This window comes from Corylus avellana, chromosome ca11 (genome assembly GCF_901000735.1).
Source record: "Corylus avellana chromosome ca11, CavTom2PMs-1.0".
Taxonomy (NCBI): Eukaryota; Viridiplantae; Streptophyta; class Magnoliopsida; order Fagales; family Betulaceae; genus Corylus; species Corylus avellana.
Window position 1 is genome coordinate 19,805,727 of NC_081551.1, and position 18,379 is coordinate 19,824,105.

Sequence of the window (18,379 nt, forward strand, 5' to 3'; positions counted from 1 at the left end):
GGGCCTACAAAAACAACGTGGATGTTATAGATTAGTTAAACATGAAAAATAAAATAGTCCCGGCAGCACCCGAACAATTGTGGCTTTTTAGCCTTTTTTCGATTTTACTCCTAAACGCACATCTTTACCAACAATAGTCCGGACAAAAGCGCAAGGATCCGGTGCGTTAAACGCACACTGAAACTGGCCTAAACCAAAGCAAACCACTTCCTTCGAAGCCCAATCTTTTCCAATTCGGAGCTCTTCGGGATTGCAACGACGCCGTCTGGTTGTTTCAGATCCGAGATACGTTCGTTCGTTCATTCAATGGCTTCGTGGCTCACACATTATCTATTGGGCCTCTATTGGGCCAATAGTGTCGGGCCAAAAGCCAACTACAAAATTTCGGCCCTCAAATGTCCAGACAAATTTTGTTAGATTTAGCCCGCCTCATATTTCCTACCACATATCTTTAAAGGTCGGAATCTAAATTTGCCGAGAGAACGAAAAGAAAGCACACCAAATATTTACAGCTTAAAAAAAAATTGTAAGAGTCAAAATAAATTAAAGGATAATGGAATAATTCTATTCCACCTAAAAATAAAGGACAAACTAGCAAATGCTCCTCAATTTCAAAAGAATTAAAATTCAATATCATAATAGTCATCATAAACATCAAGTATACAAACCATAAATTCTAAGAAATCGACCCAAGAACAGTTTCAGATCGAGAACAGAACAAAATATGTTACAACCCTGTGTTGATATTGAAGAAACACCAACCAACCAACCTTGAAGAAAGTTCTTCGTTGTTCATGAGGTATTCGTCGATTGCGCGCTGATAAATTTTTAGGAGTAATGTTATTTAGTAGACTCTTATATAATTGTTATGTAATTATGATGATGTGGCAATGAAAATTAATATTTGAACTATTAAGGACTTGTAAAATAAAAATCAATGGCTGATATTTACTGTCACATCATCATAGTTGTATGATAATCGTATAAGAAAAGTCTACTAAATATCATTTCTCATTACTTTATTCTTTTCTCTTCTAGATTTTTGTTTTTTTTTAAATTACAATCAAACATCGAAATCGTATATGGTATCAGAGCTTTTTGAAGACTAATGTCTATTCTTCTTCAATGGCTTCCTGTTCATCCTCGGATTGTCCCTTTTGGTTTGAATGTACATTCCATTGAAACCAAATGCTTAACAGTTGGACCTACGAAAATAATGGGCCTACTGGAAAAAGGCCCAATGCCGAGCCCATTGATTTTCTTCGCAGTTGTTTTTTTTTTTTCTCTTGTTCGCCACGTGGATGTTATAGATTAGTTAAACATGAAAAATACAGTAGTCACGTCAGCACCCGATCAATTGCCAGTTTCTTCGATTTTACTCCTAAACGCACATCTTAACTAACAACAGCCCGGACAAAAGCACAGGAATACACAGATTCCGGTGAGTTAAACGCAGGCTGAGACTGTCGCCAAAACCGTTTGATTTCTTTAATTTCGATCAAACTCTTCTCCCAACACCCATTCCATTTCCTTCGAAGCCCAAGCTTTCCAATTCGAAGCTGTTCGGGATTGCAACGACGCCGTTTGGTTGTTTCAGATCCGAGTTACGTTCATTCAATGGCTTCGTGGCTCAAAGCCGCAGAAGGTGTGCACCAGTCTTTCTTCTTCGATTTTCGTCTCCATTTTGGGGCTTAACTGTGTTTTGTGTCTGATCCGATGCTTCAGCGTGATTGATTTTGTAGATAAACAAACCTTTTGTTGTGCATTAGAATATGTAATACGCATTGGAATATAGCAGGACTGAAATGGAAATGCTTAAGCTTAATTATCCTAAAAGGAACTCTTTGGTCAGCTATGGTTTAATTAAATGGAAAATATGCACTGCTTTATTTGGCAAACCTATCCTTGTTGGCATTCTCTGGTTTCAATCAGTACTATGGATTTGTTGATACCTCACTTTGTATGAATGGGTTATGTTACTTTAAGGGTATGATTAGGGATTAGCTATGAATTGCACAGATGAAAGTAATCGATCACATTGATATGATCATTTTTTTTTTTTTTTTTTATGAATAATAATTTATTAGGAGAAAATCTCACGTACATGAAAAGTATACAAGAGAGGCAACCACCCTATTGGGGTCGAAAACCTAAAAATTTAACAAGATCTACAAGATTAGATGAAGAGAAATTAGGAACAAAAGCTACAACTCAACCTAAGAGGGCACTCAAGAAAGAGAATTTTAGCTGAAGCACATTAGATTCACAATCCTCGAAAAAGTTTTCTCTCTCCAAATGCTCCACATTAGTAAAGTAGGGATGACTTTCCATATGGCCTCTTTGGGTTGTCTCCATCCTTGTGTCTTCCAACATTGAAGTAGCTCAGCAACATTGCTAAGCATGACCCACTAGACTCCAAATAGGGTGAGAACCAAATGCCATATCTTGCTAGTAAACTCACAATGGATGAAGAGGTGGTTTATGGTCTTCTCGCTCTTCTTGAAAAGACAACACCAATTAACAAGGTTAAGACCCCAGTTCCTAAGGTTTTCAATCATAAGTATTTTACCCAAAGCTACCGTCTAAGCGAAGAAAGCAATACGAGGTGGAGTCTTCACCTTCCAAATGCTCTTCAAAGAAAAGGGTAAGACTTGCCATACTGTAATATATTGTAATAGCTCTGCACTTCAAATTTATGATCACAAGCTGGGGACCTCAACATTATATTTGTCTCTCTCAAAAAGGTTTTCGATGAGTACTAAATATTGAGGAATGCAAGAAAGGACTCAAGCTCCCAATCCTGGACTGCCCTAAAAAAGTTAGGGTTCCAACGGACATAAGTGCTGGAATATTCCATGTAATCTGACACTAAAGCCTCTTTATCATATCAATGTAATCCTACATTGATATGATAATATCACAAACTGCTTCTTTCTAAGAATCATACCTATTTTAATATATTTAGTAGAATGAATAATTGTTGTTAGTATTCCATAGCATTCTGCCAGATGATTTTGTGTCATAAACGGAAGAGGTCTATTTATTCTTGAGCTGATCATCACCAGTTGAAAAAGCCTTAATTCAAATATAGTCGGTAAACGATTTTGCTACTACTGCTAAGATTTTTCCTTTTCATTTATTTTGTCTATATAGAATATTTGCGTTGGGATTCTTTTTTCTAGTATTTGCACTTGATTTGTGAAAGTACCTGTTGCAGGATTAAGTAGCACACACAGTTACATACATAGCCGTGTTCTACATTAACCTCTTATTTAAGAATCTAAAAATCTTTAACTGTTTTCGTCAGATTTGTTTGAAGTTGTAGATCGAAGAGCAAAGCTGGTTGTCAATGAATTGGCTGATGAACAATCTGATTCTCAACCTACAGGTATAGATCTTAATTCTCTTCATATATCTTACATTTATCTCTGCCAAATATATAATCTGATAGTCTGATGTATAGGTACTAACTTAGACATTGGCCCTTTTTCTTTCTTTAGTATTTTTTTGCCCGGGCGGGGTGGGGGTGGTGTGAATTCAAAAAATCTGGATCTTTGATATAAAAGTACTATTTTTAAGTTGAAGTGGATGTTGGTGTTTCCTTCCTGACGTGGTGAGGGTCAAAACTCTCCTGCTTCCATAGGAATTGCGGTGCCTGTGGGCATCCATGTTTCTGGAATTTTAAAATGAAGAAATGAACAACATTCCACTGATTCTAGGGAATTTAGACTTCCTAGCTTGAATTCATAGTGACTAATAAACCCTAATTGACTTTCCTAAAACTAAGGTGGTATTGTGATTGTACCTGGCTATAAAGTGTTCTTGACTTCTTGAATGAAAAATCTGGTGCTTATTGCTGTTTTTGTTTTCCTTTTCTTAACGGTTAAGGTGCTAATAGGCAAGGATCTCAACCCAAGAGGAAGTCAAAGACTAAGGTACTTGCCAGCATACCTGTAGCCATAGGTAATTATTTTTTAGATTCTTTTCAAAGAACTCTTTTCTCACATTTTGTTTTTCACAGGCTCAAAAGAGAGTCCCCAGGAATGAATCTGATACTTCAAAGGAGCAAAGTAGTACATTGATTTCACAAGAAGATGTGACACCCGAAAGTAATAGGGCGGCTCAGTTAGTTGAGAATGACGGAACTCCTGATACGTCTGTGGCCCAAACAGACAATGGCCAGCAGCACACTATTGGAAAAGATTCCCCCATGGTAGTCATTCCTTTAACAGAGAAACTAGCAAATGACGCGGTTGAACGTGATGCTGATCATATAGAAGTCCCATCAACTGTTACTGATGTGGAAGCTATCACACCTTCAAATGGTGAGATTGTCAATGAGAATGCTTTAGATGTTCATAAAGAACACCCTCCTTTGTCATTGCCTGCCAAAACAGTTGAGATTGTTAATGAAGATCGTCCAATTGATGCTGGCCAAAGTATCAAATCTGGAGATGCAGATGTTACTTCGAAGATTGACCAAGAGAGATCTCAATCTGTGTCTACTGATTTGCCCAGTAATGGTGAAATTCAATTGGAAGATGGTGATATTGAAGTTGAACCTCTTGTCATTCAAAAGGGGCAACAAGAGGATAAAACTGAGAAAAAAAGGCAACTGGAGGATAAAGCCGATGGTTCTCCCTTGAAAGTACAGGACCAACTTGATGAGGTAAAGTAATTACTAGAGGGGAGACTATCTACTTCACTTTATTTGTTCAAGTGCTATATTGTTTTACATGCCTTCCCTTTAGATTTTTTGTTGACTAGATCCTTTAGTTCATGTGCAGGCTCAGGGACTGCTTAAAACTACAGTTTCCACTGGTCAGTCTAAAGAGGCAAGGCTAGCTCGGGTAAGCTCTAAAAATATCCTTTTTTCCGTACCTGCAGATATAGACTATAGTCAGATTAATTGACATTGGGTTCTCTTTACTACCTTTTTTTTTAAAAAAAAATTATTTGAATTATATTAAGCTAATAGAAAAATTGAATTGTCTACTTCTAAAATTTGATGCATGGTACTGGTGGCTAAAACTAAGCATTGTCTTTGGATCAAACCATCAATGGAACTAATGGAGCATACATCTTTACCAATAGCATGTTCTTTGCCCTTTTATTAGGATACAGGAAAAATGCTGGCAGCAATCACTTCTTTTGGGTATTAGTTCATCCAAAACATGGTTTCAAGCCATTATTAACTGGTCGAAGGCATCTTGTATATGAATGTATGTGTTTTTTCTTCTTCTAAGAAACGAAAACAGAAGAATAATGAGAATAAGTTGTGTACTAAGAAAAATAAAACTCTATGAAATTTGTGATTATTCAGTTTAGGCCTCTTTAGTGTGTTAGATACAAATTAAACTACAGCCATTTGTTTGCTTATAGCTTGCCTAGTGCAAATCAACGTGAGTTCCACCTGCATCCAGCCCTCTAATGGGCCAAGAACGAACAAAAACAAATTAGATATGATTTTTTTCCTTATACATGTGTGTTCTCTCTTTTCTTCTACAGTATAAACCAATCAATTTTTCTTTTTTGTATCATCTAGCAAATGCAAACTGCTCTACCAATTTTGAACCACATGCCTTTCAGCAAGCAGTTAGTTCTGTAAAGCAATCATTCTTCAGAAAATGTTACTGTAGATAGGATAAGCATGCTGAATATGTGATCTCCTGTGGAAGAGTTACTTGCTGGTCGGAATCTGCTGTTTTTTAATCCTTTTTGTCACAAGTATTCAGGTTTGTGCTGGACTTTCATCCCGTCTTCAAGAATACAAATCTGAGAATGCACAGCTAGAGGAACTTCTCATAGCGGAGGTGAAACTCCATCCCTGTCCATTTTAGGGATTAAATTTCTGGTTTTTTTCTTTTATGATCTTCATACTATGCTACTGAAGGAGTTCTGCTCACTAGCTAGAGTTGTATCTTTATAGAGAGAGCTGAGTAAATCATATGAGGCTCGCATAAAGCACCTGCAGCTAGATCTGTCTGCATCCAAAAGTGAAGTGTCAAGAATAGAGTCAAATATGGTTGAGGCCTTGGCAGCAAAGAACTCTGAAATTGAGGCACTTGTCAGTTCTATGGATGCACTTAAAAAACAAGCTGCTTTGGCTGAAGGAAATTTAGCCTCATTGCAGGTTCATCACAGTCACCATATGCATGATCATTCTTTTTCTTTTATACTTTTTTTCTTTATAAGTCATTCTTTTCTTTTATATTATTCTTTACTGAAAATAACTGTCTTCACATTTCCTTTTTACATTTTCTGTGTTGATGTCAAGTGTAAAGCTTTAGCTCAAATTTTTGAAATTAATGGAAAAACATGGACACATAAAACCTTTCCGACCCTTCAACCCTAGATTGCTCCCTTTCGCTCTAAGCTTATCATATTGGATCTTTCTTCATCAGTGTAGGGCTGACTTGGGTTATGCCTAGAGGGGTGGTAAACCTTGTTGCCTGTTGGAGAGCGCGGGGGGGCAGGTCTCAACTTGATGCGGTTTGGAGTATAATTCCGCATTGCCTTTGTGGTGTATATGGTGGGAAAAAATGATCGTGAGAGCACCTTAGTAGAATTAAAGCCTTTATTCTTTAAAACTCTCTTTCTTTGGGCCGCTGTCTCATATTCTAGTTTTTCAAATTTTCATGTTGTCTTAGATCTTTCATCCGCTTCTAATAGGGTTCTCTCTTGTGTACTCCTTGTGTACTTGGGTTACAACTTTGTTTTTTTAATTAACTTTGCGTTTACATATCCAAAAAGAAAAAGCTTATCGTATTAGATATTTCTGTTTTCCTAATAAATTCAGAACCTTTCCCACCATTCAACCCTAGAAAAGAACTTTTTAGCTGCTGTCTGTGTGTCCATTTGCTGCTGCCCTAGGTCAAGTGGGGGATAGGAATAAGTTCATAGCCAAGATTTTTTATTTGGAGAAGAGTAACCATGTGATGTACCCTTCTTCAGTTTCCACCCATATTTCATCATTTAACTCCTTGATCTGCCTATTACATTTCATCCTAAATTTTTCTTTATTCTATGTTCAATCTATCTGTGCTCCTTGCTTGGATTTATGGTTATATAAGGCTCTTCTAATTCTTAGATTACTTTCATCAGGCAAACATGGAGTCCATTATGAGAAATAGGGAATTAACAGAGACAAGGATGATGCAAGTAAGTTGGTTGGTTTTTCCTTACATGTGAGATATCTTATTTTTGGATTCTTGGACATAATTACACTGTTTTTATCATTAGAATTTGATTATTAGAAAAAAAATTACCCAGATTCTTAAGAATAAAATTCTTTTCCAGGCTCTACGGGAGGAGTTAGCATCTGCAGAACGGAGAGCAGAAGAAGAGCGTGCTGCGCACAATGCTACCAAAATGGTTTGCGTCTAGAATCATTAATTTAGTTATTATGTTTATGTTGTTTTCTTGATTGTGATTATCTGTATTCATGACACAGGCTGCTATGGAAAGAGAGGTAGAATTGGAACATAGAGCAGTTGAATCATCCACAGCCCTTGCAAGGACCCAGGTAATGTAAGCACTCATCATGTTTGCAGCTGATTACTTAAAATGGCACATGTTGGACTACATAATCATTACAGAGATTAAATGCATTCTGATTATCACTACTGGTCTTGACTCTTGAGTTTGGAGTTCCTCAATAATTTACATTTGAGATAGCTAGCGCATTTTCTTTCTTTTCTAATCGCAACTTAGGAGTATATACCTGTCATTTGATCATTATATCCATCATATTGATTGAATTACTGCAATTGCTTCTTTATCTAGAGAATAGCAGATGACAGGACAGCAAAGGCAGCAGAGCTTGAGCACAAGGTGGCACTGCTTGAGGTAGCTAAATACATTATAACTGGTTTTTCTTTTCTCTCTCTCTTCTTCTTCAATTTTTTTTCCCAATTACGAAGATTTGCTCTCCATTCATTGTATGCGATTTGAAATTTCTTACTGCTATATGCCATTAGGTTGAATGTGCATCTCTAAATCAAGAACTGCAAGATATGGAAGCTCGTGCTCGCCGTGGACAAAAGAAGTTGCCAGAAGAGGCAAATCAAGCGATTCAGGTATGCATTTTAAGACTACGGCTAACCCTTCAATCCAAAAATTTCAGCCACACTGAATGTACTGTGGCAGATCTCTTTTAATTGACAACTTATTCCTGATATGGGATAATTTCAGGGAGCTATCGGTTTCTACGTTACAATTAGTATAGTTTGATAATTGAAAAATCATTCCTTATTTTCAAAGAATAAATGTTATCTTGAAGTCAGATTCGATTTAACTACAGGATTTTCGAAGTTTGGTGTTTCAATGGGTTTTATAGTTGGAAGTGCATGCGCCTGTGCATGTGCATCATGTTTCACAGTAGGCTTTTTATAAATTTGGAGCACAAATTTGAGGAAATTCTTTTGTTTTAGAAAAGTTGAAGGTGTGCTTTGAATGCTATCTTTCCCTTCTTCTTTTTTTTGGTATTATTTTCAATTTTTGATACTATTTGAGCTGTGAACATGGTTCTACTACTGTAGGAACACACCTCCTCCAGTCCAATAGTTTAAATTATGAAACTATCCTGCCATTTACATACAATTAAACCAATAATTTAGTCCTTTGGAAGCAGTGCTGGTGTAACAGTAGTAGTTATTTATGGTCATTTGCTATCTGTATATTTACATATGTTTCTATCTTAAGATGCAGGCTTGGCAGGAAGAGGTCGAGCGTGCACGCCAAGGACAGAGAGATGCTGAGAGCAAACTTTCTTCTTTGGAGGCAAGTATCTTTTTCGTTTTGCCTAAAAATTCTTAATTCCACTCAACTTTTTGCCTAGTGATACATTTCCTTTCATAAAGGGAGGAGGTTCGAGATTGGGATTAGCTCCATGGATCCTTTTTGCCTGATGACATACTTAGATAAATCCTGTAATTTGGCATTTGGTGAAGGCTTTGTTTGCTATGACTTTTTTGGATATTTGATTTCAGGCTGAAGTGCAAAAAATGAGAGTAGAAATGGCTGCAATGAAAAGAGATGCTGAGCATTATTCACGTCAGGTTACCTCTGATTTATCCCGCTTTTTGCCTCTTTCTCATGTGCTCTATTTTTTTTTCTAGATAAGGAGTGTCAACCTTGGTTTTTCATGCATGTCAAAATAAATGAAGGGAGGCCAGGAAATCTGTGGATCTGTTTTGGACATAGATGTGTCCAAATGCTCTAAGGGCATATGTACTTAAAATGGCCTTGTGAACTGGTAGTGGTGGCTACATGTACCCTTCATCGCCAATCTTGCTTTTGTTGTAGCCATATTGACTGTCATGTCATAAGCCAGATAGTCTTTTCTTGCTGCTTTGACCAAGTTCTTGATGCAATTTTCGGTTCTTGTTGTGTATAGTAAATCATATCAGAACACTAGGATTGTGATGTAAATGTAACTCAAAGTTGTATTATTTTCCTAACTTCCCATCCTCTTATCAATTTATATCAAATGGAACTCAATGATGCAAAGTATCGCCTTCAACTACTTCCAGGGTTTTATGATTTCTATGACACATATGAGCTGAAGACAAGGCACCTAAATTGTCTCTATCCATATCTGTATATTACAGGGGCAATATCATGATTGGCAGGGGACAGGAATGAGTAATAAATAAATTCTAAAGCATGAAAGGGGTTTTATAATTGAATGTTAAAGTGCAACCAAGAAGAAAAATTGTAACAAAACTTCCTATCTCAAAACTTCCCAGAGTGTAAATGAGATTTTTGGCATCATGTGGGTAATACATTTTTATAGAAAGAAATGTTTTGTTTTGATTTTGAGTTATATTTGTACCAACTTGGTGCCTAAAATAATTTATGCTATCCTGGAACATGGGAACTTTTGTTTATGTCATTGTGCTGTTCTTTTTTGTTGTTGCGACTTTTAGGACATTAGTCAAGCAAGTGGGGTTTGAGTTGTTCTATTATTTTTCTAATTTTTTGGGTGTGTTTCTTCATGATATGATTAGTTCCAAAATATTATATATTTTTTGAGAATCACTTATTGATAATAGCTGTCATTGAACAGGAGCACATGGAGCTAGAGAAACGCTACCGTGAGCTAACTGATCTACTGGTAACTTGAACTCAAAAGTGCATGGTCCCCAATTTGTTTGTTATATGATATCCAATATTATGATGAGTTCTTGTATCTCTAAGGTTTATCTATTATTCAGCATTACTGATCAAAAAAAGTTTATTTATTATTCAGTACTACAAGCAAACACAGTTAGAGGCCATGGCTAGTGAAAAAGCTGCAGCAGAGTTTCAATTGGAGAAGGAGATAAGGCGTATTCAAGAAGTGCAGGTCTGACGCTTGCTACTTTGCTTCTTGATTTGTAGTCATTTATATTCTGGAGTTTAATCTTTGTATATCTGGTTATTTCATATTTTATTTTTTTGGTTTTGCTTGCAATTTCGCTGTTATATTGAACAGGTAGAGGCTGAAAGAAGTAGAGTGTCCCGTCGGGCATCAACAACTTGGGAAGAAGACACTGAAATGAAAGAACTTGAGTATGTTGATTTTTTTAATTATATTTGGCATTTATATAAGCTTCCGCTGATGATTTTGGCTTGTTATGAGCCGAGCGCATAGATTGTTGACTGTTAAAGTTGTCACATTAGCTTTCTTAAAACGTTCTCTGATTGTGATTGATATATGATTATCTAAGAGTTACACGGAGCTCTTAAGTGTTGTAGCTATTGATTATTGTAGACATATTGAGGAGATGAAAATTTGCAGAAATCTGAATGTTGTGATTTCTTTTCATAGGAGTCTCTTGGAAGCATTTTAAGGGTGTGAGTTGGTGTTAGTGATTCATTGTATACCCCGATGAGTTATTGGTTAGGCAGATATCTGTGGATGCATAGTTGGTTTTCACTTGTTAGGTTGAAAGTCATGGTGGTTTCAAATCCCTTATTTATAGAATTTATTATTATTCCATGAATGAACAAAGGAAAATGAAGATCTTTCTAGGAAGCATGCATGCACTGGGCTGCAATGTGATTCAGCTTTCCAAAGCTTGAATTCCTACCACTTCACATGTACTTTTCTCCTATCAATTCTATCAGTACTCGTATTATCTATTAAATCATACAGCCTTCTTATTTCTATAACTGCCCGACCCCTGTTTCTTCTTCTTCCTCTCTCTCTCCTCTTTTTTTTTTTTTTTCATCATTCCTGTAGTTAAATTTACTCCTCCTTACTGGTTGACTATGTGACCAGCTAAGGCTAAAGTTTCATTAAAAAGTGTGTTTGCACAGCGTTTACTTTCAGTTTGTTCCGACTCCTCTTATGCTACATCTAACTTTTGGTGAATGTGTTTTTCCTTTAATTTTCTTGTGTTGTCTTGATTGGGTATCTCTATGTGAACGTGCGTGCAGCAATTTTGTCTCAATTTACAGTTTTTATCGATCAAACTCGCAAATTTTTCTTATGAAATAATAATTGCAGGCCTCTCCCCTTGTATCACCGCCATATGGTTGGGGCAAGACTACAGGTATCCCTGCTCTCATATCTCACACCATTCTTGCCCTCCCTTTCTTTATTTTACTGTTTGTTCAACTTACCTTGTACAGTTGCAAAAGGCGGCAAAACTATTAGATTCAGGGGCTGTCAGGGCCACAAGATTTCTTTGGCGCTACCCAACAGCTCGTGTTATCTTGCTTTTTTATCTGGTAAGAAGAGTTCATGTTGTGTTAATTACAAAGATTATATGGAACGATTTGAGTTGTATATTAACTATGAGAAATTTTTCTTCAGGTATTTGTACATTTCTTCTTGATGTATCTGATGCATCGTCTTCAGGTACAGATATTTGGCCATTTGCACTAGTGTTATTGGAAGTATGCTTTCAGCCATGATAGATATTTGAAATCTTTGCAATGTGTACATTATATATATATCATGTTAATAAATTATTTGTTTTCTTAAGCATGACTAATGAATCTCATTTGTTGCATTTTATGATAGTTGGGATACTTTCTCCCTAATAATAGTGATTATACCAGGAATCTACTTTGTATTATAGGATAATGGTTTAGAAATGAAATGTACTAGATCTAACTGTGGATATGCATGTTCTTTACAATGTTTAGGCACAAGCAGACAATTTTACCGCAAGAGAAGTTGCAGAATCTATGGGACTTACGACCCCTACCTTGCCGTGATTGTTTTAGCTGCAGCAGGTAGAAAGGTAGCATAACCCGTTTTATTTTTTAAAAGGGTACATCTTCCAATTCTGGAAAAGCATGGAATTGCTTGAGAATGATGCAACAGGATATGAAATATAAAAAGAAGTTGAAATTGTCAGTCTATTCTTTCTTTTATACAACAATTCGAGGAATTAGTTGATCCTGGAGAAACTGCTGCCAGTTGGGATTAGGAGACTGCATTCAGGTGAAGGTAGACACTAGACAGTAGGCTGCATCTCTCTCCATCGTCTTCAATTGGCATGCAAATGTTGATATGTCACAATTTATATGTTTCTATGATTGATTTGTAAGCCTCACAAACACTCAAATTATATTCGAAGTGAAGTCGTCACCATTTAGATCCAGATTTTTGCTCCTTGAATATGAATTTTTCCTTCTGTTTTTTTATTTTATTATTTTTTATTTCCTTAATTTTTAATGTGATTGCTAGTCGTAGTTCTCATATTGGATTTTTTGTTTTAAATTAACTTTGCCACAGCCTTTCATCCGTGCACTTAAGCGAGTTGTATTTTTAAGAAAAATGCAGTTATTGTTGAAGTCCAACCCTTAATTTTATTATTAAATATGATTAATATATCTTTGAAGTGCCCAAAAATAACACTTGTATATAAATACAACCTTATGGTTTCTTTCATTTTTCTCTTACATGGGTTGTGTACAATTTTTTTTTTTTTTGTTATATACTTATTTCGTTCAATATAAGAAATTAACCACAATTATAAAATAATATAAGATTGGGTGGGGCAAGGTTGGGATGGGATCTATTGTTCCTCATGCAATGGAAAAGGAGACCTTCAAACATGCCTAACTCCAGCTTAAACTAATAGAAAGAAGATATAGGCTTTAAAGCAAATACAAGTTTTACCGCACTAGAACTGAAAATGGCGGATGGGCAAGTGACGGGTAGTTTAGTTTGATGGGAACCGCTCAAGAAGAGAGTTCTCCCTCAACTGGGAGTCTAGGACCAAGCTCTCTCACTGGCCAACCAAGTCAAGAAGCGAATTTCCATGCAAGCAGCCGTCTGCCGGGACTCCCAAGAACACATTATCCAGGCGAAATCCTGGCTCAAAACACCATGTGATCCAAACACAAGAGAAGCTTTGGCTACTCTTCTGGTACCTCAAATGGTAGCCTCCTTAAGCCGGCAGAATCCTTACTCTAAACTATTCATGGGTCAGCGGATCTCCCCATCACTACCGATTTACTCGTAGCCCTTTTGGCTTTCTTCAATTTGAAAACTAAGGAAAGTTGACGGAAATACAAACTTTTGTACCTACCTTATGGCAAAATGGGCTGCCTCTAGATATTTTCTTTGGATACATTCCCATCTCCCCTAGGCCCAACTCCGCCTTTCCATCTTCATCGACAATAATGATAAGAACCCCATGGTTCTTTGTTTCTTTGTTATTTCTTGCTTACCTGTTCCACCATTTTTCATAAAAAAATAAATAAATAAATAAAATTTCAAATTTCAAATTTCAAATTATAAAAAAAAAAAAAAACAACAAATTAACAAAAAAAAAAAGAGAAAAAAAGATTGGAGCTACAATAACTTTTACTATAATTCACTTACAAATTTACATGGCAGGCCACATTTTATAGATATGAGTATATTATGTGAATTGCTACGTGACAATCCATATTTTAGTAGCTAATATGGTAAATGCTACACGAAATGATATCAATTTGTAAAAAAATTGTACTAAAAATTATATTACTACAATCAACTTTTTTTTTTTTTTTGAGAAAAACTTTAACAAAAAAAAGAAAAAGAAATGAGTTACGTCAAATCCTAATAAAAAAAAAAAGCGTATAAAGCGTTCGACTTCTAGAGAGAGAGAGGGGCTCTACCTTCTCTTTATAAGTTTTCTTTCTCCCTTCCTCTAGGCAAAACCAAAGAAGAAGAAATCACATACGAGTGAATAACGATTTCTAACCTCCTCCCTTCTCTGGTAGCAGTGCTCAGTGTCTTCGGGTTTCCATTTTTGGCGGGTTTGTTTTAGATCTAGTTTATTGATATAGATCTAATTGTCTTCATCAGCCAAGACATGTCTTCTTGGGAATGTCTATGATGTCGTGCTCCTTCGTTGCTGCTTATAAAAAAATTTTCTTTTTGTTTTTTAGTCTTTTTACTTTGATTTTTTTTTTTATTCTTTTTGTTCTGGCATTTGGGTTGAGGACATGAATTGTCTCCTCACCTTTGGGCTGAGGAGGAGTAGAACAGTGTGGGGATTTTATCTCTCACGGCCGAATTTTTAGTTTTTTTTTTTTTTTTTTTTTTTTTTTGTGACTTCATTTTAGACCCTAGAATTATCACGCGATTTGAGAAACCCCTCCCAAACTTTAAAACCTTTCAATTTGGAAACTTCAAAACCTCTCAATTTGGACCTCTAAACTTTCAATTACAATCAATTTGAACCCCTCTGTCAAATTTTAAACATTAAAAGTGAGACAATGATGTTTACACCCTTGACTTTTTTATAAAATTTCAAATTTATCCTTAATTCCAAATTAAAAAAAATTAATTAAATTTTTTTTTAAAAAAAAATCAAGGATGTTTTGGTCATTTTAGGGATAAATCAAGGAAATTAACAGTTAAATCTGACGAAGGGGTTCAAATGGACATCAATTAAAAGTTTAGGGGTCCAAATTGAGAGATTTTGAAGTTTAAGGGACTTTCTCAAATCGCATGGTAATTCAGGGGTCTAAAGTGAAGTTACTTTTTTTTTTTTTTACTTTTGTTTTCTTATATATGGGCTACCTATGTCCTAGATCTAGTTTGTTAGGAGCAGATATGTTCCATAACTGTAGTTGTACATAGTTAGCGAAAGCTTGAAGTTATAAATATGCACTTGATTTTAAGAATTTTTTGATTATATCTATAACTTTGTAATCTTATAGCATTTGACTATATTTTTCAGAGCTTTATGCTCTTAATCTTTTTTTTTTTGTTGAACGAATTATCTCTTTATTGATATAACAATCAAATGAGGCAAAATGTTTTGTACAATGTCAAAGATACAATTTAGAATCTTTACAATTCAAACATCATCTATGACATATATAATAGTCTCTCGGGCTATTGTAAAACAATATTTACGAAAAGTCACCGTCCTAATCAATTTAAGATCTACAGCAAATTTTGACGAATCACGTCTCTATTTGCTACCGGGTATTGATTCCCTAGCTTTTTTATCTCTACTATTAGTGTTTCACCAATTGCAATCTCCTTCCCTGCCTCTACTATAGTGACAATTTTTCTATATGCTTGATAACTCTTCCGTCATTGGTGTATAGTTTGCTCCCAGAAAAGGAACCATAAGAAAACAAAAAGACCGACCATAAACAAATTCTGTTATTCTTAAGGATTCGTAAAAATAAAACTTAAGAAAATGAATAAAATTTCACCTCATAGATCGCTATTAAAAGCAAATTTAATGAGAATACATTTTTATTTAAAAACAATGAAAATACAACAACAAAAACCCAACACACCTTCACGCATTCTAGTGTTCCACGCACCACTAGAATACACCTTGAGGACCATTGACACACGCGCCCTAATTGATCTACAGTGAAGGCGGGAAAAAGGAGGGAGAAAGGGGGCATATTTCCATTTAAAAAAAAAAAAAAACGTATATTCAGGCGTAGAAATATCAATGTAGACACTTTTTCAAGTTTACTGAACTTATCAAGCAAGTTTCTAAAAGAAAAGTGAAACACCAAAGCATCTATTTAGTCAAAAGGTACCGATGATTGATGAATCGCAGAAGAACTTTTTGGCGCTTTGTTTGGATTCACTTTAGCTCGAAATCTCAGTGCATACCTTTCTTCTTGACAGATGCTAAAACTTACCAAGGAAGTTGCTCAGGAAAAATTAAAAATAAAAAAATACCAAGCATCTATTAGTAAAGATCAATGCTACATAATGCTCGCCAACCATTTCTTTTCTTTTTCTTCCAAAAAAAAAAAAAATAGTCAAACTCGTTCCTTTAGGTAAACAGATAATTTCCTTACAAAAAAATCATAACTTCTTTCATATTTATATCACATCAGTCAATTATTTATTCATTTATCTATTTTTATAATTTAGGTCAACCACAATAACTGATTTTACATTCATTCCTATTTTTATCCTATAATTATCCAATAATGTTTATGTGTCACTCCAAATCAATCGGTAGATCATTTTATTATTATTAGTACTTAACAATAATTAATTCAAGGGTTAGGTTTTTTTTTTTTTGAGCAAATAGGGAAAGAGCTATAAATAATTAAAAAATCAAAAAAAAAGAAGAAAGTGTGAGCTCTCCAACAACAAACTCAAAATGAAAATACAATAATAATAATAAAAATAAATAAATAAATCTTAGGAAATTGACCAAAAAATGATCTGGTCCGCTGGATCTTAGTCGAAAGACTAAGCAATGCACCACAAATTGGTGTTTGAAGCAGGTTAAGAAGCTAACCCGCTTGAAATCTACAACAACCACCGAGAGGATGTTGTTGAAGGAGAAGCACTGATTTCAAAAGTTATTTGAGAGTTAATACATCAATCTTATTAGATAAATGTTAGCTTTTTTTTTATTTTTTGCAAGAAAGGTATTGATTCCTACTTAAATGTTTTCTATACCAATTATTCATGCAAAGAACATCCATAATGACTTTAGGTTGTCTTTCATGGAAGAGTTCTGCCTGAACTTGCAAAATAAGGGAGGAGGTGGTCAAAAGGCCACCGATTTGGAGACCAAGAGGCACTCCAACACTCAAAATAATAAAGCCCAATTGAGAAGGAAAGTAAATTAGTAAAAAGGGAGAAAGAGTATGTGAGAAATATATAGGGAATGCTTAAAACCATAGGCTAGAGTGAGATGGATCCCGTGAGAGTGGTAATGCATTCCCATCAATAGGATCTTCTATTTGAAATAAAGAGTATTTATTTAGCGTAAAATGATGAGTAATATTGTAAATTTTATCGTTCATCAACTTTAATGTTAATACAATATTATCTTTTGTTTTACACTAAATAAATACTCTCAATTTCTTTTGAAATGACAAGAATCCTACTCCCCATTGATGTGGACTTAGTCAATTTACATCTTTTTAGGTTGTCGGGCTTTGAAGACTCATTGCTGCTTATGGTCCTCCACCGATGATGAATGATGAATCGCAAATGAACCTTTTGCTTTGGATTCACTTAAGTTGGGAATCTCAGTACATGCACCTTTCTTCTTGAAAAGTCTTAGATGCTAAACTTATCAAGGAAGTTGCATCTATTAGTAGGGAGAGTAATAATATGTAATATATTTTCATTCTACAATATTCAACAATATTGACGTAGCTCAAAATCAACCATTAAATATTTTTTCTATTATTATTTAACAATTATTAATACAAAAATTAGTTGAAAGTACTATGTCAACCTTCCTGAATAATTATTAAATAGAATAACACTATTTAGCATTTTTTTCTTGTGAAAATGGTACTAATCCCTTTACCGATGAATTGCAAAAAAAACCTTTGCTTTTCTTCGTTTGGATTCACTTTATAGCAGTACACGCACCTTCTTTCTTAACAAAACTTAGAGCATTCACATTGAACTCTCTATATTTAGCTTTTTTAAAAAAATTTGAATAAAATAAACAATTTAACAAACTCTTTAGCCAGTTCTAGATATAACTCTTGTCATACATCATCTCCAAATGCAAAGAGCCCAATAGGTAAAAGTTATATTTTTTTAATCTTATTTGTGTACATGTCATACTAGCTACGCGTTAAAGTTAGTTTCATGGTAGTTGGCTTTGTAAATCTAATGGTTAATTTGTAATGGTCCGTTTGGAATTGCGGTTTCAATAAGTGCGATTTTAAAAATAATATTTTTAAAATCGCTACTTTTTTAAATTTTTAAGAGTTAAATATAGAAAAATTTGGAAGAGCTCAATGCAAAACCTTTTTAATCCATAACTACCCCCCATAGGGGCCGAAAAGTATATCATTCCCTTTGTTTTTGTTTTGTTTTTTTTTTTAAAAAAAAAAAAAAAAAATTATAAATGCAAAATGAATATATATGGTTGACCTAAATTACAAATCACTCATTGTCATATTAAAATGAATTCAGAGGTCC

The 18,379-nt window shown here is 34.9% G+C and overlaps 1 protein-coding gene across 2 annotated transcripts; it reads left to right on the forward strand.

Annotated features, from left to right (window-relative positions):
- Positions 1-1,373: 1,373 nt before the first annotated feature.
- LOC132165965 (golgin candidate 1) lies at positions 1,374-12,599 on the forward strand. 2 transcript variants are annotated; one of them, XM_059576682.1, is made up of 21 exons: positions 1,374-1,645; positions 3,308-3,388; positions 3,889-3,935; positions 4,022-4,669; positions 4,788-4,850; positions 5,736-5,813; positions 5,930-6,133; positions 7,105-7,161; positions 7,300-7,374; positions 7,454-7,525; positions 7,786-7,848; positions 7,980-8,078; positions 8,704-8,781; positions 8,991-9,059; positions 10,070-10,117; positions 10,253-10,348; positions 10,478-10,554; positions 11,495-11,540; positions 11,620-11,718; positions 11,804-11,848; positions 12,139-12,599. In XM_059576682.1, exons 1-21 carry the CDS (start codon positions 1,618-1,620, stop codon positions 12,208-12,210), a joined length of 2,145 nt encoding a protein of 714 aa, XP_059432665.1. In that variant the 5' UTR covers positions 1,374-1,617; the 3' UTR covers positions 12,211-12,599. The 2 variants fall into 2 exon arrangements, with proteins under 2 accessions (XP_059432665.1, XP_059432666.1); XM_059576683.1 differs by having other exon boundaries at positions 8,710-8,781.
- The last annotated feature ends 5,780 nt before the right edge of the window (positions 12,600-18,379 follow it).

What these genes read in the sequence shown, in the direction of transcription:
- LOC132165965 (XM_059576682.1), top strand. Translation starts at nt 1,618, where the DNA reads ATGGCTTCGTGGCTCAAAGCCGCAGAAG. An exon ending in AGAGGAAGTCAAAGACTAAG is followed by an intron (nt 3,936 to 4,021) that starts GTACTTGCCAGC and finishes TGTTTTTCACAG; the next exon opens with GCTCAAAAGAGAGTCCCCAG. An exon ending in GGCGTATTCAAGAAGTGCAG is followed by an intron (nt 10,349 to 10,477) that starts GTCTGACGCTTG and finishes TATATTGAACAG; the next exon opens with GTAGAGGCTGAAAGAAGTAG.